Genomic DNA, 20,943 nt, shown 5'->3' on the forward strand with positions numbered 1-20,943 from the left:
ATAACATGCTCAATTCATTTAGTCAAGGGAGCCTCTTGAATTATTGATCAGGCAACCGGACTTACAGTAGTTTAGTCACAGGTTGTGGGTTTATTGTCTCACTCCTGTGTTTATGTGTGTGATTAATCACAGTATAGCCACATATTCCTGAACTGTGATTAACACATTTTATGGTCAGACATCTCCACACGCCATTGACAGGGAGTGTGTATCTATCTTTATATATATATATATATATATATATATATATATATATATATATATATATATATTGCATGCTTCACTATGCACAGCATAAAATCAGCAAAGTCATTTTCGCTAAGTCATGTTCGGGCTGTTTATTTCTTTTTTGGAAGAACAATATTTTTTTAGGAATTATGTCTTTGAAATGACTCGGCACAAATGTGTTGTTAGCAGCTTTATATGTTCTTAAATTGTCTGAAATGACTGTATCAGACTAATATCAGTATTGGTAGATACTCCACGTTTTGATATCAGTATCGGTCACAAAAAAGTCGCTACTAAATGTGTCTGTACTGTCATCACAAAAGAAACTTTTAAAACAGAAAGTACAGATATTTTCCCAGTACTGTAAAATGTACTTCTACTGTATTTTTTAACTTTGCAGCAGTATCGATAGTATAAGGTTCAGCACTGACTCCACAATGTAAATTTCTCCAATATCAATACAAGAGAAGTTCAGTACATAGTGATATAATGTACTTGGCCTGTACTAACACTTTGAAACATAACATAATTGTTCTTGTTTGCATAATTTTGAAGTTTGAAACGTACAAAAACTAATCCTAATTTGACATTTATCACCATCAATATCAATATGTCTGACTTGAAAATGTTAGTATCTGATAACATTTGTGGCCCTAAGCACTATTAATATTGCATCTGAGTAGAGTGGGTGAAATTATTTGTATAAGTACAGGACTGTATCGATATCACAGCGCCGCCTGTGCGCACAAATTAAAACTGTGTGATGTATTTATTAGCACGTCTTGTCGGGCGTGGCTGGCTCCTCTCGGCTGTTGTTGGCGGAGCTGGAGTCTGCTGTGGATGATGCTCCGTGATGGATGAGGAGTGACAGATCGGGGTTAGCCGCCAGGGGAGTCCAATTTCTTCCAGCGCGCGGACCTATATACCCGAGGAGAAAGCAGAGGACGAGGAAGAGACGGAGGAAAGAGGGTTCCACCCCTCCTCTTTCTCTGACACACACTCTCTCTCTCTCCCTCTGCTATACTCCCGCGCATCACAGCCTACAGTGCGCTGCGCTTTACCCCGGACTGCACTGCGTTGCCGCTGCCGCTGCTGCAGATCGACCCAACCCAGTCTTCAAACACACTCCTGTCGGATGCTGTTAATTACAGCTGGAAACTGGATGCTGCACGGATTGTGTGTGTGAGCGTGGATATGCAACAATTCTCCCCGTTTGCTGTCTCTCCTTCTCTCTCCCTCGGTGCAGCCTGACTGTGCGTCCTGCTCGGTAATGCATACAGATTTCGGACTGTGCTTGGATATTTGTGCAGCTGCAGCACACACACGTGAAACTGGGCTACATTTTTTATAACTTACAAGTCTGCAGAGCTCCCTCCCTGAGTGTGGCGCTCCACTCTGTGCTGTTTTTTCAACCAACATGGGTGTTGACTGAATGGAAAAGTCTCCCCGCGCTGCCGACAGGAGCAACGAGGATGCACTTGTGAGGATTTAAATCTGCCCTTCTTCTTTTCTTTTTTCTTTTTTAATATTTCCAGGACCATGATTCTGCAGCCTGGGACGTTGTTTGTGTTACTTGCACACGCACATGTCTTATTGTCACTCAGAAGTGATGTTGAAGTGCGAACTCACGAGGAGGGCAACACTGACGCGCACTCTGCCAGGAGTTTCCATGCGTCACTCCGCGAGAGTCACCAAAACAAAGCCAGGGACCGTGCGCTCTCGCCGGGATACGCCACAGGTGCGTCGTCGGCGGGTTCCAGGGGGACTTTCAACTTCACTCACCATTGGAAAAGAATCACTGCAGGTGAAACGAGGCGAGTTGGACACAACTTCAACAGGACCGTGACATCCATGGAGGATCCCAACGCTGTCTCACATTGGGACGCGACGCGCCACCATAATAGGAGGATAAAGTTGAATGGCGGTCTTAGTACGATGAGGACGCCAGCAGGTGGACACTACAATGCGGCTAAGTCTTCATCAATGGGCCGGGGAGACGGGGGAGGGGGCCCCGAAGAGGGTGACAGGCTCAAGAGAGGCACAAAAGACGAGCAGAAGAAAGCCTGGAAGAGGGGGAGAAACCGGCTGAACAAAAGCGCAGTACCTCTAACTCAACCCCACGAGTCGCCGTGGGAACCCATCCCCAAGCCAGCGGCTCTTACCTCCACCGACTTGCCCTTTGACCTTTTCACCAGGAGGCCCGAGTTCTTCACTTTCAGGGAGGAGAACCCCTGGGACGCCACACCGATCACGCCACCCAGCCCGCAGGATTTCGGCAACGAGATCAAGAACCCCTTTTACCCCGTGACAAGCGAGACCTACGGCGCGTATGCAATCACGTGCGTGTCCGGGGTCATTTTCCTCGTGGGTATAGCGGGCAACATTGCCATCCTGTGCATCGTGTGCCAGAACTATTACATGAAGAGCATCTCCAATTCTCTGCTGGCTAATTTGGCTGTGTGGGATTTTGTGCTCATCCTTTTCTGCCTGCCAATGGTGGTTTTCCACGAGCTGACCAAGTCCTGGCTGCTGGGGGAGTTCACCTGCAAAGTGGTGCCCTATGTGGAGGTAATGTGTGTGTTTGTGTTGTGTCATGCTGCTCTGAAGGTCACATTGGCAGTCGTTTTTATATTGGGATGTTTTGATGTCGGGTGATTAATGTGGTTCAACCTGTTTTCTCTGAATGTCATCACCCAGCAGTGACATCTGTTGCACTTAGACAATGAGCTTTCACACTCCTGCTGTGAATGGATGTTAAAATTCATAACTGTGGTGCGTCAAATAAGTTCACACAAAGCTGAATAAGCCTGTAACCTCCACACAAATCTCACTGTATTTCGCATATAGCAGTTTTTAGATCGTCTTGGGTTGCAATGTACACAGGAGGAGATTCATTTCATGCCAGGAGCTTAAACTGTACGTAAAAATGGACATTGTGGTATGAAAATTGAATCCAAGGAAGTAGGATGTTAGTAGGAGTTTGCTTTATGTGCCTCGATAACGATTACGATTCAGGGGCCACAATTCGATTATGAAACGATTCTCTTTTGAAAGTCTTACCCACCGCTGTGTTTAACAACAGTGCATTTGTAATGAGAAAGAAGAGTTTCATTCATTTCCATTATCATTTATTAAACTAAAGGAAATTGGAAAGTTACTACTGCATTGTAAAAAGTAACACCTTGAATGAAAACACAAAGCAGTGCCCACGAATATTTTAAGAATTAAATTCTACTGCTCAGAGATGATGAAGGAAGCAGTGTACAAAAGAATTCAACATCAACAACAACAACAACGAAGATCCCTAAAAGTTACACGCTGCAGCTTTAAATTAAGAGTTTCAAAGCACTGGTTCATCAGATAGTGTCGCCTCAACCAGCACACTCAGTTTGTAACCTGTACACCTGCTGCTACTGGAGACAGACAACCTCACCCCACCCTCAAGGCATGTGAACAGGACACACATTAACACCAGGATGTTAGACCATGCTCACCATCTCACTTTCACCCTGACTGATAACAAACAACACACACTCACACATGCACACCCATCTTTCACATAGCAGTGAAGGGATGCTTGACAAGTTAACACCAGGTTAATACCTTCATTCTGTGCCCTTACTGCAATAACACCAGTGTCACATTCGCCCCAAAAAGGGTCTTTTATATAGAGCAGGGATTTCAAGCTCTGGGGTCTTAAGCTTGTACGGAATGGTCTTTGTCAAATCTTTGCACAAAGAAAGAAAGAAAATACAAGGAGGGGCCCGATTAATGCATAAATTAGATTACATCAGTCTAAAGTGAAAGAAATGCTTGGTATCTGCGGCGCATGAGTGAGTGGTCGATAAGAGAGATTTACCGTGCGGTTTGGCAGAGAAAAACAAATGTAACCAAACCCAGACTAGACATAAATACGAGAGGAGGAGGAGTTTGACTTTCTCCAGCCTCTGTAAACGGGCGAGACGCCAGAACAGGTGATTTCAACTTTGATCCCATTTTCCAGAGAAGCCCACAGACGGACAGGGAGGGCCGTCACATAATGAGGTGGTAATCTGAGCAGGTCGACACTAAGCTATTGTCCTCAAACTGCCTCTGTGATGAGTTTCCATGCTGTGGTTGCTGAGCTTTGTCGAGCACAAACACACAAATAGCATTAGAGGCTTTGACTGAGGAGAACATGTTCACCTTTGTTTGACAGACTGTGCTAAGTGAAGCATGTATGTCACATCTTGGGTTTGTGATTTATATCAGATTTCACATTTTGTGACCATCTAGTGTTCATAGCATGTGTTTTCTCCTTATGCTGAATATGGTCAAAATGACGCCTTCTGGTGGAGAGTTGAAAAAATTATCAAAAGCCCAGATTTACACCCAGGTATAATCAAATGCGTGTATTATACTGTTATGGAAGTGAGCACAAAAATTGCAGTTTGAATGGATTTCAATGGGACATTTGTTGCACTCAACGCTATGAGTGTAACACTTTTTGTTTGTGGACAGCGTATTTGAGCCTCACTGTAGGAGCTGAGCTGGAAATAACAAGGTCAACATAAAAATATGCATGAATACAAAATGATCCCAAAAAAAAACAAAGAATGAAAAGCCTGCACAGCTGTCCCTAGGTACAGGCCTGGCTCAATAATCAGAACTGACATAGAATTAGAAATGATGATAACAGCTGGCAACAACACACGTTATCTGACATGGACGTAGACATGGGTGGGCAATACCCTGGCCAAATGCTCAAACTGTCCCTCCAAACAGTCCTGCTATGTACAAAAACAAAAAAAAACTGCTTTAGTTTTAGATACATTTCTCAAAGTCAACCTATAACTGTGTTCTACAACTAAGCCTGCGGTGAAACCGCTGATTCTCCGAGTTACATTTATTTGATGCTTATCATTTAGATTGATAATTACATAGCTCATAGAGTATATTGTCCCACACCTGCCTCATTGATCACACGCTGGAACCATGCTTTACCATTTGTCTGTTGCACAGTGTGTGTTACCAACACCTTGTGAGTGCATATGTTTTAATTATCGAGGATTAAAGAGGAAACAGACCTCCTTCTTGTGTTTTTGCATATGAACTACTCAACAACCACAGGATGTTATTAAATAAATTTAATAGTAAATCTCTTCTGCAAAGACTGTGTGTGTGCTATAATATAGTTGTGCAGCCCTAACACACACACACAGTTTGATTAGCCTAAGTCTTTTTGCTTATTTTAACCATAAAATTGCCAGAACACCCATTTTTCCAGATAACCTTTCAATATCTGGCAGTTATTTACAATTAAATGCATGTTATAATAGTGTATTAAGAATTTAAAATGAAGAAAAACTAAAAGTTTTATTTCGGAAAAACACACAAAAAATGGAAACTGAGTATAGGCATTTTTCCAACTCTCTCCTCTCTGGTGAGAAAGATGCTGATTCGCCAGCTTCCTTCCTGCAACAGCGCGAGTGAAATTACGGTAATAACCAACTTGCAACTTCTCAGCTTTCAGAAACCAGTGGAATTTTTCCGATAGCACTAACCGTCGCATAATTTCGGTAATGCAAACGTGCCGTCTTGGATACGCTCGGTGTTAACGGCTTGAGAAATAATCAAAATTGCAACACGACCAAGTGCAACATCCCACTCGAAATACACTGTAGTTATTCGAGAGAGATAAAAACAGCATGTGACAAAGCAGCATTATGATGAAATCATGCAGTGCTCCAGGAAATAAACTACAAAACAAAACAAAAAAATCTTGCTTTTTAAATGAAGACATAAGTTGTGTTTGTTGACAGTAACACAGTCAACAGACACAGCTGCAATTTCTTTCTTCTTTTTTTTTCTCATAACTTTCACAGTTAAGTTGTAAAAATGATCAGTCACACCGATTATGAATCATACCACAATTGCAATACATGTTGAAATAATTGCAAAATGATTTATTGAGGAGCTCTAGTGTCTGTGTGTGTGTGTGTGTGTGTTTGGGATTTGCATTCACTTGTCTCTGAGCATTCGTGATAGCTTATGACTATGCATTTTTAGTTTTTTAGGATATGAGTACTGGGTTCTGTGTGTGTGTGTGTGTGTGTGCACGCGCATGCATGTATCAGGCTGTGAATAATGCAGCCTGGGGATCACTTTCTCCCTGTGGAGCATTCAGTGAAAAACACACACACACACAGGTCTGCACAGCCATTCCTCTTAGGACATTGCATTTACGTCCATACATCCTGCTCAAAGTCTCATCCCCCGAATTCGCCTCAAACCATTTCCGGTATGAACGCAGCTGAGGTAGCGTATGTATCCCACTAATGCCGGGTTGATGCGTATTTGGAAGCACGCCATCTAGTGGTCGGAGTGTTTTCGCTTCTTCTGCTGATTTACTAGAATAGAATGTATGTGACGAAAATTGTGGAAGAGCACAGAGCTCCCTGAAGCATGGTGGAGCTCCAGGGAGGGTGGGGTTGCATGGGGCACTTGTGTCCAGCAGAGGAGTGCCTTGCTCGGGTACGGGAGAGGACAGTTCCCTGGAGCTCCAGGGGAGGGGATTCCTTAAATGTCGCGATTAGGCTGTTTTTTTTCCATTGCTATGTTAAAATGTATATACAGAGGCAATATAGAGAATGTGCAATATATTGAAATTTGGAAATCCGTCCCGATCAAAGTTCACTTGACTCGTTTTTATGAACAAAATCTATCTATTTTGTGATTTCTGCACAATTACCGCTACTCCAAGTTTAAAAAACAAAGTGATATAAAATGAATCACAACTTTGACAACACATAAGAAGACCAAAAAAAAAAAACACAACATTTTGTAAAGTCTGAAGATGTGACCTATAAACACACTCCCCCAGGACGTCCATATAAGAGTGTGCCTGCGGCACAAATCCATGTCGTGTGAGCAGTAAGGGTTGAAACAACAACAATCTCCACATAATTTAGCATCTGCTGGACAGCAAAAACACACATAATTATTGTTATATATCTAATTTGAAATATATTCAGGCATTAAGGGTTTAACCATATCAGTCAAATCTTAACACCAAAGGATAACCACTTCCCCATTAAACTGGTCTTGAAAAGGTCAGTGTTTACATCAGAAAATGTCCTAAAGGCAACAGATACAAGTATGTGTTCACCCTATGCAGTGGCTCTTAATCCAAATTCAGTCACAGTGAGGCATCAACGTTCAGTCACATATGCAACACACAGCCAACTGTGTGTGTGTTTGTGTGTGTGCATGATCAAATCTTCAGTGTATGGCTGTGTGCAGAGGGAGAGTAGCACCCACGGTGCTGTCTTCACTAAACCTTGTATTACTCTGGATTTAGCAGAGTGTGGAATTTTCCTAACCTCGATGAGAGGGCAATTGAAGGTATGACATGCAAGCTAAAGTGGCAGGGGGAAAAGATATTGTAAGGAAACTGCTGCACAAAATAAAATGGGAGGCTGTATTATTTCAGACGTGCTGCCGTTTTCTTGGTGCTGTCGCTGCAGACGGTCTCTCTAGGCGGTGGTGCACAGATCAGCAAATTCAAGCAAAACTAATGGGCAATAATTGTGTTTTCCGTACCTGGCAGTTGATTGGATGAGTAGGCTGGAATTACAAATAACCAGCGCAGTAAGCGTTTCGTATGCTTATTTTGTAATAGGGAAGCGAGTCATTTTAACAAGCTTTACCGCTGTAAAGCGGCGATTTGAAGAAATTGTCTCATTAAACCCTAAACAACGACGAAAAAACAAAGTCCAAGATGAATTCCTAATGTCATTGTCCAACAGTTATTGTATACGATCGGTAAATGCAACTATATCAAATCGTACTGGCGAAAGAAAACAGACGGAACGGCAAAAGCTGTGGAACGACTGTTTGAGTTGATGGAAATAAAGAAGATTGAAAATGAAATGATAAATGGAGGAACAGAGAAATAGTCCAAGGCATTTTAATATTTCATAGAGCAAAGTCCAGTCCTCTTGAACTGTGAACGATGCTCTGCGAGGTAGCATGGTTAATGTCCTCGGTGATGTCATGAGCTACACCCAGACCTGCGCCGATCAAATGAGGTTAGGCTCCAGCTTGGCATGCCACGGATTTCAGGACAGGTTTTTCTGTTTTTGACAAGTAAACATGCAGTGCAAGAAATGCACTATATTTTCACCCACTGGATCATCTCAGTTCACCGAGGATGTGCTGACGTCGCAGTGCCTTCTTGATTATGGCTTCTGTGCTTTGTAACTCTGTCTTTGTGGTGATCCTGTGCTGGCGTATAATCCAAAAAGTTAGGCCTTGGTGAGGATTACGGCGAATTCACAGGTTATGAAGTTTCTGTGGATCTGTTTTTCCGCCTCAACAGCTCAACAGATCCCCGTAAAAACCTGTTTTTCTCTCATTAAGGACGCCTAATGACCACTCCCATCAGTGAGCACACATGGCCGTGTTCACACTTTTATAAATCTGATTTACAGCTTAATGCCAATCATCATCTTGGGACATTAGCGACTCCCTAAAGACACATTTTCTTATTCAGTGTCATATTGTACAATTCCACAAACAGAAATTGCTGCACACAACTTAATATGCATGTATGGGGTTGACACACCTTTGCATTATTTTACAACTGTCACTCAACTCAACCCTGAACTATTTCGGTGTATGAATCTCTTTAATTTGTGTCTCTACTGTGCTACACAATCCCCTGAAGGCAAAAGCTGTGCCGTCTCTGCTGTGGTAGAGTGGGCTTCAGCAGGCAGAAAGAGAGAGAGAGAGAAAGAGGGAGAGCAGAGCAGCGAAGAAGCTCAGGGAGGAGGCAAAATGACAGGAAGATAGGAGGAAACGGAGAAAGAGGATGAAGAGGGGCACACAGGGCTGCATGGAGCCACAGTGGGCCAGTGGAAGACTCATGTATTGTGTTGAAATTGGTGGTAATGGCAGCTCATACATCAACCCCGACACGTTCACATTCAGTGATTCAACTTGCACATGCGCATGTGCGCACACTTTCAAGGAACAATCAGGGTTATAAAATGTAGAGAGCACAGTCCGCACTTTTATTTATAGGATTCCACACTGCAACATCAGTGAAAATAACGTCAAAATTCTTGTCAAATTGCCATTTTAGATTCAATATTGTCCTGACTTGTACACATCTTATGCTACAGACTGAAGAAAACACCGTTGTTCTTTCACAGATCTGCACAAATATCACACAGGAATCATTTTTAAATATGTTATTCAAATGAAAATGAGAATAATTATGTAAAAAAAACACAAGTACCACTCCCTCTCATGTCGTATCATATCATAATTGTTCAGCCCTACACCAGACTTCGTCTTATAAACCAATTCAAATGTGCTACTTTTTTTGTCCATGACAGGTTGCAAACAAATCATTAAATTGTAATATACTTCCAAGTTCTTTAAGTAAACATTCTAAAATCAGAGGAAAGTTGTCAAGTCTCGTCGCTCGTGTGACAAAATGGTGCCACTACACAGATGTAATAACAGAAATGTAGACAGAATGCCAGAAAGCCAGGGGAAAGAAAGGGAAGTGATGTCTGTTTGTTTACATTTGCTTTTTCGTGCCGTTTCCTTGTGCATATTTGTCCACTTTTTTTCTTCCAAATTTACTGACTTTCTGTCATGAACATAAATATTTTCTGAGAAGGAAATGCACAACTCAGACAGTCGGACACACACAGAGAAGCACTGTGTGAGCACAGTGCACACACACTGAGTCACGGACGAGCTGTGGATGTGCCTGTGACCGCGTGTGGAACAATCACTGGTCTGTTTTGGTTTATTCAAGTAAAAATAAGTTTTGTTTTCTCATTTTACAGTTGAACACTTTTTGAGTAATCAATATGCATATAGGTGCATACACCCACAGACTGTCTCTCTGTCTATATATTCAGTTAACTTGCTATCCTGCATGAAAGCAGTAGGTTGTGCTGATCTTCCAGATGGGTGGGATGGCCTTCTCTCCACTGATCACTGCCCACGGCTCTCACTCTCTCACTCTCTCCCTCTCCCTCTCTCTGCATCAGCTATCTGTGATTAGAAGTGAGCCTTAAGGGGCGACACACACACACACACACACACACACACTTACAATTTGAAATCTTTGGCGTATGCACATACCCACATTTACAGTGCACACACTGCGGCAGCACATAAACTCACACGCGGGACCTTGTGCCCCTCAGTGTTGTCTGCCAGGCATGCAAATGACAGCTAATTGGTAGATATGTAAATGTTTTAAAAGGTATGTAATTAGTGGCTCTACATACTGCACAACGGCGAGTCAGCGCTTTGTCTGTGGATGAGTCGATCGTGTTTTGTATGATGAGTCGGAGATGAGCGGCTGCTGTTGGCTGCAATTAAGCAAATTGGTGATTACCATGGAAATATGAAATATTCATAGATTGACAGTATGAATTAGATATGTTGGTGAAATAAAGAATAATGCTGTGTCACTTTTCGATCCGCCTTAATAGATTGAAAAACAAAAGGATTGATATAAAAGATATTGCACTGTGTGTTGCCGCCAACTTAACACTTACATAGGTAGGAACCAGTGACCCCAGAATAAGATTTCCCAGCGGCCATTGTACACTCTACAGGTCAGGTTATAATTTAATGGAAGAGGAATTTATTGTCTGGAATTAACTGCCTCAGACACGCCGTAAAGGGCTGAGGCAGAAAGCAACAGGATGGAGGAAAGAATTGTGTGATTGATTGTTGTTAAATTTAATTTAATTTAATTAAATTACAAGAGCAAGACGCACAAAAATTACGAGTGCTCGCCCAATTTCTGTAGCTCTTTTCTTCCTCTTTTTTGGTCATAAAATGGAAAAGACTATTGTCGTCTCCTTGGAAACAGTAGATATTCTTTCCTTTTTTTTTTTTTACAAAGCTCAATAAAGACATAATATGATAATTATTGATTTTAGAGGTTCTGCTTTCTGGTCTTTGTGCTCATAAAAGTTGGTGTTGGCTCCAGGGTATATTTTTCCATGATTTTATGTTGAACTATCCACATAAACAGCTGTTGCATGCCTAGAGTAGAATCAAATCAAATAGAATAGGTTTTGCTTTCAATGGAGCAAGTCCTGTGTTAAAAAAAGTATTTTTGTCCATTTAAAATAGAAGATTTATACCACATATAACACAGAGATGTTGGCCATGGCCTTTTCCATGCGTTCACATCACAAGAGAAGAATCTTCCTCCTCCCACATGGATCTGCAGATAGATGAAAGATTCCATCCGCCATAACCCCACGCACAGACACACACACACACATACACACACACACCAGCCACAAGCAACATCCACAACATTATAATGCTGCAAAAATGTGCACATGCACTGGCATAAATGCAGCATGCTCACGTACGGGTGTGCACGGCGACTCTCTCAGACACGCAGCACAGCTTAGCTGTGAGACGGATGGCGGCTGTCACCGGCGCGGTCTCTTTGCCTAGAATTATGGTCTGCAGGAGCCTGCACTGGGGCGCACACTCAACCCAGAAGAAGGGACTACAGCAGCAGGAGTAACCCTTTGTCTCCCTGGCTCATTACGACAAAGACGATGTGTGGGTTTGTGTTGTTGTGTCTCCTCTTTGACCCATTCATCACCAGATAACAGCCATTATCCCTGACAGTGGCTGTCGTCACAGTACAGCTGCACAGGCTCCACCAGAACCTGTTAAAACCCAATTAATAAATGGAGGTCTGTGTGCCAGCAGCTCGCAGGACCTTTAATCAGGAAGTTAATGGGCCGTTATTAAAAAACAGCACCGGGGGAAAACGTCTTTCTCACCTGCTGCTGCAGAAGACCCTGAAAAACACGTGTTATGGATAAAAGGCGATTTCGTCTCTCTGAGACCTTGAGGTCCAAGGTTGAGAAGAATTTGGTATAATGAGGTGGAATACATTCATATATGCATTTCTAATTTTACTTGAATAACTTCAGAAGGTCAATGTGAATAATTGAGATATTAGCATTCAAAATGAACAGATAATACACAACACCTGAGGCTATATAAGGACTGTTGATTCTCTCTTATTTATGTTAGGGCCCAAATATAAATATCATTCCACTTTTACAAACTGTTAATTATGGGTTGGTTGATTCTATTTCTAAATGTTACACTGGGCTTTTACCTATGAGTTTATTACAGACTTAAAAATGGAAGTGTTGTTGCTTCTTTTCCTCTCTTAAACAGAAGTTTCTCGAATCATTGCATTACTATTTTCAAAGAGTAGTAAGTTCTCAGTGTCAAGACGAGCAGTTTCCAGCTTTTTATGAAAAACAAACATGGCAGAGTCATTCATGGCTACCTACAGTCATAGCAATGCTTAACTAGTCAAGTCTCAGTTTGGTCTTTCTCCACTTCACTGTCTGTTCGCCTTCAGTTCAATTCAGAGCTTTATTGTCCCTCAAGGGGGAAATATGGTTTGCAGCAGTGGTTAAAAAGACACGAGACAGGACGCAAGACATTAAGGACACAAGGCGGAACACAAAATATTGCAAGCAACCTGACAAAATCCAGCCACAAGCCCCAATTCTTTGTTCCTCCCACTAACTCATTACCTATTCTTTTTCCGTTCCGTCTCTGTTTCTCATACTGTACGTCGTATTCATAACCACCTTTCTCAAACACACACACTCGAATCCTCATCACCCCACCCTGCCTGACTCCTGCACTCTCTCTCTCTCATCTCCCCTCTAGTACAAAGCTATGCTTGTTCGCCCTGCCCCTGCTCTCCGCCCCGGCAAGCTGATCAAAGCCGGGTATTCCTAGTCCTCCATGACAGCCTTTAAAGCCATTCCAGGCTTGTGTTGTTCGAGCCATGAAATATTCACCACGTTCAAGCATCCATGTGCACTGACAGTTTCTGTGTGTTGTTTGCTGTACATGTACAGTCGCCGCATGTGTGAGCGCAGGTGTGCATGGAGAAAGTGGGTCACACATGGAGCCTGGTTTGAGGCTTTAAACCATAAAAAAAATAAGAGATTGAAAGTTAGTACAAAGAGCAAATGGAGACACTTCTTCTCAATTTTGATCAAGTCTGTCGGGCACTCTGAAAAACACCCAGCATTAAAATTAAATATGCGGCATTTAAGTGCAGAAATTGTGGTTTATGTATGATGGAGAAATAAATGGTATTCATACTGACACATGAGGCAGAGACTGATGTGAACAGAGTTGCTCTTTATCTATTTCAGCAACATGTTATATGTTAAATGTGTTACTTTAAAAAAAGAAAAAGATCCTGTTTATACTTGTGCCAGAACAGTCGGAGACCGACACCTGTCATGTTGCAGATATTACACTAACTATTACAACACATAATTTAAACAAATTACTTTTCACTGCTGTTTGATTGTTAGTATAGCAACATTATACGCCTTGCTATACTGACAGTGTCGCTTAGAATCAGTCGTAATGAGTTCTTTCTTTGCTGGTTCCTGCAGTGTTACGCTGTCTTCACACAGGATATATAAATGTTTCAACTTCGGCAAAGAATCGCGCTGATGCAACGGCGCGTACTTGCCAGCGGCCAGACTTAGCTTATAATTTTGTGTGTGCACTCACGGTAACCCAGTACGTACTCCTGTATTTCAGTCATAACAACACGTCTTCCCGTGCAATCAACACCAATGCAAATGTTTCATACTAGAAACAACACCTGTATACATTGATGAAAATAAGCTGTGCTCAATTGGTGGCTGGCATTTGTAATGCTGTGATAACACAAATCACTCCTTCAGCTCAAGTCATTTTATCTGAAGAGTATGAAGAAACCGCTCACACAAACGTGATTAACGTAAATCGATCCTGCCGGTGACAAAAAATACATCACTTAAATAACTAATTACAAATGATTTCCTATTTTAGTCCCGATTTCAAACCCTACGCAATCAATTCAATTGCAAATTTGTGACATGATGGCAGGTAGTAAGCCCTACTGGTTTGAGATGCAGTCGGATTGATCACAATTACGATTCAGTGCTGGAGTCTGTGGGTGGTTTATCTGCTCCACTTACACCCTCACTGTTCTGTTTGGTCACCCTTCATTAATGTTAGAGTGTGCGTGTGTGTGTGTGCATCTATATCTGTCCAGGAAGTATGTGTTTAGAGCAACTAAAGCCCCAGCTCACTGTGGCCATCTGGAAAGCTGGCTTTAATTAAATTTAAACTAAAGGGAGGGAGTGGGTGGGAAGGAGGGGGTGGTGTACAAAGGGGAAATAGAAGGATATGTATAGGGAGGAAAAATAAGAGAGGAGGAGATGACAAGTGATAGAGGAAGGGATGGCGAGCAAGATTTGATGATGGAGAATGAGGAGGGATGAGTGGCGGTTTCAGTTTGGCAGATTTTCTGGTTCATGTAAGAACTGAGGTGCACATACACACACACACTCCAGCTCCCTGGCATATTTTGCCGTCCTAAAAAAGATATGCCAGATGGTGAAGAAGAGTTTATACACATAAGAGCATAAAGGTAGTGCAGATTGTGCAGAGCCGTTGCATGTGCAAGACATGACAAAGAACTACGGAATCAACCTTTCATATGTACTTTAGTCAAGGGGTTGCTTTCAGGGGGCTGTCTTATTGTGAAGCCACGTTTCTACAGCAGCCCTAATGGACAAGACACACAGAGCTTGCATTTTGCAGAGAATGAATGAATGGATAAGGTTGTGGAGGAGTGTTTATATCCTGACTGGAAGGCATAGGCCACAGCAGTTTACCTGATGCAAGCGATAAAGGGAACGATAACCAGAGGAGCGCTCCATTTGTTGCTGTTGCCAGTTGTTCTTGCATCACCATAATACGACCTGCGTGCGTGTGCATCTTTAAAGAGTCTTTTGCCTGTGTACTCATTGGATTTACTGATTAAAGCGACACCAGTCCTGATGAATGATTTCTGCTTGTCTCCTCAGGTGGCGTCTTTAGGTGTGACCACCTTTACCCTGTGTGCTCTGTGCATTGACCGCTTCCGGGCTGCCACTAATGTCCAGATGTACTACGAGATGATCGAGAACTGCACATCTACAACTGCCAAGTTGGCCGTCATATGGATCGGTGCCCTTCTCTTGGCCCTGCCGGAGCTCCTCATTCGTCAGCTGGTGGCGGAGGACACGGGGATTCCAGACGAGCCCCCCGAGGAACGCTGTATCATCAGGATATCCACCTCACTTCCAGACATGCTCTACGTACTGGGCCTGACTTACGAAGGCGCTCGACTGTGGTGGTGCTTTGGCTGCTACTTTTGCTTACCCACCCTCTTCACCATCGGGTGCTCACTGGTGACGGCGCGCAAGATCCGGCGTGCGGAGCAGGCGAGTGTGCGCAGCAACAAGAAGCAGATCCGGCTGGAGAGCCAGATGAACTGCACTGTTGTGGCGCTGGCAATTGTCTACGGTGCTTGTGTCGTGCCTGAAAACATCTGCAACATAGTTTCGGCTTACATGGCAGCCGGCGTTCCCGAGCACACCATGTCTATACTCCATCTTCTCTCCCAGCTGCTGCTCTTCTGCCGGGCCGCCGTGACGCCAGCGCTATTGCTTCTCCTCTGTCGTCCACTGGGCAGGGCCTTTCTAGACTGCTGCTGTTGCTGCTGCTGCTGTAACTACGCGCCATCCTCAGCCACAGGCAGTGACGATAACGAACATGAGTGCACCACCGAGCTGGAGCTGTCGCCATTCAGTACCATCCGCAGGGAGCTGAGTAACTACACACCTGCTGGCTCCAACTGCTAAAGTGACATTCCGTATTAGGGTTGGGGATTTCACTACCCTGCTATTAGCCCGTGGATAGTGGTTAGCACACTAGGCTACGAGACATTTGCCTTACCTGGTCTAGTCACAGAAGGGAGTTAGACACTGAATAATCATGTTCAGCCAGTGTCCTATGTCCCCAGCGTTTACTAAGACTGGATATTTACAGTGTAACCCTTATTTCCCAGGAAAGCTAACAAAAAGATAAACCTTTGTTACATTCATGACCTGCGGTGCTGAAAAACAGGGTCATATTTTTTAGCAAACCTGCCTGAAACCTTACAAACCTCCCTTCTGTTGACCTTGTATGCCTAAATATCTCTGGACACCTCTTAATCTGTCTCAACTAGAGGCTTGAATCAAGTGAATTTCTTTTAATTATCCTAATACGGAAAGGCGGAAAAAAACTGCAGGCCTCATGGTATTGGTGACGCAAAGTTAATAATATTTATGCTGTACAATGTACAAATTATTGCACAGAATCTGTCACAGCATTTTGGCGATAAATGTGTTTGGCCACCATAAATATTATTTATGTACAGGAAAAGTGGACTGCAAATCTTCAATCACCTTCTAAATGTGTCACTGATGAAGTGAGGGCGACTAAGCTAATTAATCAGAGAAAACCTGATACAATAATTCACAAACTCAGCATACGGTGGGCAGAAGCTGCCTGTAAATGAAAAGATGTGGCTTTACTGTACACACTACATCAGCTGCAAATGTTGATGTAATGACGCTCACACGGGAACAAGGCTTCTGAAAATTAAACCAGAGTGCGTCTCGTGACAGTTTGCAAGAGGAAAACACAAAGACGACGTTGGAGAATCCCAAATCAAAACTTTTACACTGTATATGGAAAAATATCCAGCTGACTCAGACATAACTGGGCTGGTCTCAGAGAACAACAATGGCAGACTCGGACTTGAGCGGAACTAAACACTTTGGGAGAACTAATTCAAATCACATTAGAGTTGAACGGAATCAGATGAAACCCGACTGATTAAATTGGACAAAGTGACGGTGAAAAGAGTGAAAAGTAATGGAAGACAACACAGTAGATCATTATTGAAGGGGACGGACTCAGTGTAAAGTGGACTGAAAATGGATATCTGCACTACAACTGTTGTATCATGTTATGCCTTACACTTTGGGCTGTATATATATACTGTACACTTTTTTTGGTGCTCTTATGATGAATGCGCTGTAAACAACAAATCCATTGGTTTGACTTAGAGGCACAAGTAATTGAGCTGCGTACTATGTTTCTGGACAAGAAGACAGATTACCCGTGTCTGCCACTCCTGAAAATTTAAACGATGGAGTAGCAAAAGACAAGAAGAAAAAATCAATGTGGAGTTTCACTGATCCACAGACAGTTTAAAGGTATCACCTTATTGATAGTTGTTTGACAGCTACACTACAGGTATGGTAGCACTTTATTTTACAGAACGTTTATGTGTAGTAGATGACTAACTAATGAAAAAATACAATTATTTATCACTCATAATTTATATTTGTAGAGTAGATTTCATTATTGCCATATTTTTATTTTGTTGGAACAAAATCGAATTAGTGCTAGTTACTGGTTATAAAACGTAGTAAATCATTTACTACAAACTAGGATTATATTATTATTATTTTTAAGTGCCAATGTAGCATGATAAAAATGTAAATACTTTTTACGACTGGCCTGTAAATATAAGTGGAATTATAGATTTGTACCAATTATCGCAGTAGTGTGAGTAGTATTTATTTGATTTCTGAACTGTAAAACAAAGTGATACCACAACTATATAAATCAAATGGACAATTTACAATATCAGCGTGTACTGAATTGTGGTTATCCAATCTAATAGTTTACAACAATTATAAACGAAGCCGAAACAGGCTCTAACTGCAATTTTATGTAAGAGTTTTTATACATTTTCAAACCAAAAACTTACATTCATATAGCGTAGGCTTAATCAGTGCGCTAATCTGTTCCAAAGTCGAGCACATAAGCTGTCATCGTTAGCACATGTAGCTAACGACTTAGTACCTACCAAACACACCAGACTAGGCCTGTTGTCCACATTGAAGACCCTTTTGAAAAGAAATGAGTCAGGGGTAAAGATTAAAACGTCCCTCTGAGACTGCTAATATTAGCGTCATTAGCCAACTAGCTGCTAGCTTTAGCTCGTTTAATTACCTGCGTTTTTAAGGAGAACCAACGAAATGTTTTTCACAGTGTATAAATTTACAAGTGTATTGTACTGTAAATCTGTTTTCTTAATCCTACTCATCAGACCTGGGTCAAAACAAGATTCAAACCACAGTATTACTCAAAAAAGATCACACATTTGATATCAACAGGTGTACTACAGGAAAAAAAAGAAAAAAGAGTAATTTGTTGAAATGTAATTTGTATGAAACATAGCGGTGAACCCTGTGATGACCCAGGTGTGATGTTCATTGGTATACTGTATATTGGGATCTTACGTATGATTCTACACTGCCAAACACCTTCTCTGTGTCTGTCTCTGGTGCTCTTGTGGTAGGAGCACACCATCTCTGGGTGTCTCTCAGCATGAAGGTTAGTTTGCCCTCAGCTCTATCCATTGGAATAGTGTGGTCTACTGTTGTGAGTGTGTTGTCACCCCCACTGGATGTGCTGCTCTTCAGTAAAAAAGAGCAAAAAAAAAAAATCATTACACATAAACCCAACTTCTGCTGACTTGTCTGAAACTTTCAGTTACCAGTAATGTTAAATTCAGGCTAACAGCTTGTTTTTATTATCATTTTCTACTGACTCATTGTCCTCTTAAGTGGCCGCAGATTCCATTCCAGGCTGTTGAACAAAAGAGTTGCTTGCCTTTTTTTTTCATTTCACCTTGGTTCGTCAAGTCCATCCTCTACCCCTGTCCAAAAAACAGCTACACACACTCAAAGTGGCATGAGTGCACATTCTTTCATTCATTGTCCACCCGTATCCTCCACATGAGGGTTGCAGGGCCAATCCCAGCCAACATAAGGCCCTGGACATATGGCGACCTGTACACACCCTGGACAGGTTGCATAAACAGACACCTACAGTCAATTCAAACGAACAGGGGGAAAATGCAAACCTTGGTTGGAACATGTCGTGAAGCCAGGTCTTCTTGATGCAAGGCAACAACACTAACCACTACTTCACTGTATGAGAGTACATGATGAATTGTATTATATTTAACACGTTTTCTAATGAAAATGACCAATATCCCCACCTTTATTTGCAAAAAGAATGGTGTTGATATGTTTTTAAGTGGTTGTACAGGAATCCTGGCCCTTTTGTAGACTGCATATCATGTAGACTACACCACTGACTCTATCAGTACAGGGAAAATACAACATTACCACAACACATCAAAGCTTTGACTCCACACAGGGCCAGTCCAAAAAATAAAGTGTATACATGCAGTTGAGAGAGAAGCCTTGTCCTAGCTAGGAGCAGCAGCCACCTCTAATAAACTCCTGTTTATGAGCTTCAAGAGATTTGGTTGGAAATGTTGGCACTGCCTGCAGCACTTCGGAGGAAATGGGCAAGAAACAAACCAATGTAACACAATGCCCTTCAGCCTGTTTGACAACTCTTTCTATTAGCATCACTGTCAGGGGCCCATGTGTAAACCTGTCCACAAATATTAGTTTATGTTCTTGTACAAAAAGCATTTTTCTTCTGATTAAACCCCATTAGCTGATAACTAATCTGTTTTTTTCTCACTTTTTTTGTAAACAGACCTCCTTCACCTAATCATCCTTTTTTTCCACATGCTTCTGGGAGTGTAGATCATTCTAAATGGCTCAGTGTGTCGTAACGTGGTTCAAACTATTGATGAAGTGATTCTTGTAAATCAGTCCGTGAGACATTTATTCAGAACCTTGTGAGTATCCTTCCTCGTCACTCTGAGCAAAATGTGTCTGTACCGGAAAAACTTGCTGAAAATGTAAGCACACGGCCACTGTTGTGTCTCGTCACTGGTTTCTAAATAGCTTTTTATAATAGCCAAAACTGTCCCTTTGTTTATCAAAGAACTTTATCTTGAAAACTGTATATTAAAAGCTTAAATGTGCAATGAGTGTAATGTGGATTTTTGTGTGAATTAGGGTCACTGTGTGAGTGTTGAGCGTAAGCTAAAGGAAAATGGAAGGTTTTAGTGGCACAATATTTATCTTTCATTGTTTGACACAATTGAAAGAGAACCCTCCATAATTCCATAACTCCCCCATTCTTTCCAAAGAAAAGAGATACTGTAATTCAGTCTTTTGTCACATTGCCAAAGGATCGTTACCGTGGATACTATTAGCAATGTTTATTTGGAAAAAAGAGACTGAGTTTAGAGTTTAAAAAGTCCTCAACTCAAGCTGAAATTGTACTGATTTTAATAAATGCCCCTGAAAGCATATATTTTTAAGAAGATTGACTTTTCAAAAGGAAGGTCAGCAGTTTCTGTGCATGTGGAGAGACATGATATGAACAAAAACAAGTGAATAAAGGAAGGATTTAAAGTCAAAATGACCCCAGGATGCAACAAGCTCAACTTGCATTGTACTACATCTAATCTCCACCATTGGCTTTACTACAGTTCTGTAATGAAAGGTTGTTTTTGTCTTCCTTTGAAATACGTTCCGTCTTTGCAAAAAGTCTCAAAGAATGTCCTCATGATCTGATTACCGTAAGATCCTCCTACTACCGCTGTAATTTCTCTTCCTCTTCACAAAACGGAGAATTCTCTAAAATATTCATCTGCAATGTATCACTCTGTGCCGTTCCTCCAACACATCCTACACATCCCTCTCTCTCTCTCTCTCTCTCATTTCTTTGTCTGTTGCATAGAAAGTGTTGTACAGCATTGACGACAGTGGCCGATGTGTGTGCATTGAGGCCGCAGAACAGAACTGTTTATAC

The 20,943-nt window shown here is 42.0% G+C and overlaps 1 protein-coding gene across 1 annotated transcript; it reads left to right on the forward strand.

The window, feature by feature from the left end:
- Positions 1-1,030: 1,030 nt before the first annotated feature.
- gpr37b (G protein-coupled receptor 37b) lies at positions 1,031-20,110 on the forward strand. The gene is made up of 2 exons (XM_044022447.1): positions 1,031-2,796; positions 15,180-20,110. Exons 1-2 carry the CDS (start codon positions 1,768-1,770, stop codon positions 15,996-15,998), a joined length of 1,848 nt encoding a protein of 615 aa, XP_043878382.1. The 5' UTR covers positions 1,031-1,767; the 3' UTR covers positions 15,999-20,110.
- The last annotated feature ends 833 nt before the right edge of the window (positions 20,111-20,943 follow it).

Source organism: Solea senegalensis, linkage group LG3, assembly GCF_019176455.1.
Source record: "Solea senegalensis isolate Sse05_10M linkage group LG3, IFAPA_SoseM_1, whole genome shotgun sequence".
NCBI lineage: Eukaryota > Metazoa > Chordata > Actinopteri > Pleuronectiformes > Soleidae > Solea > Solea senegalensis.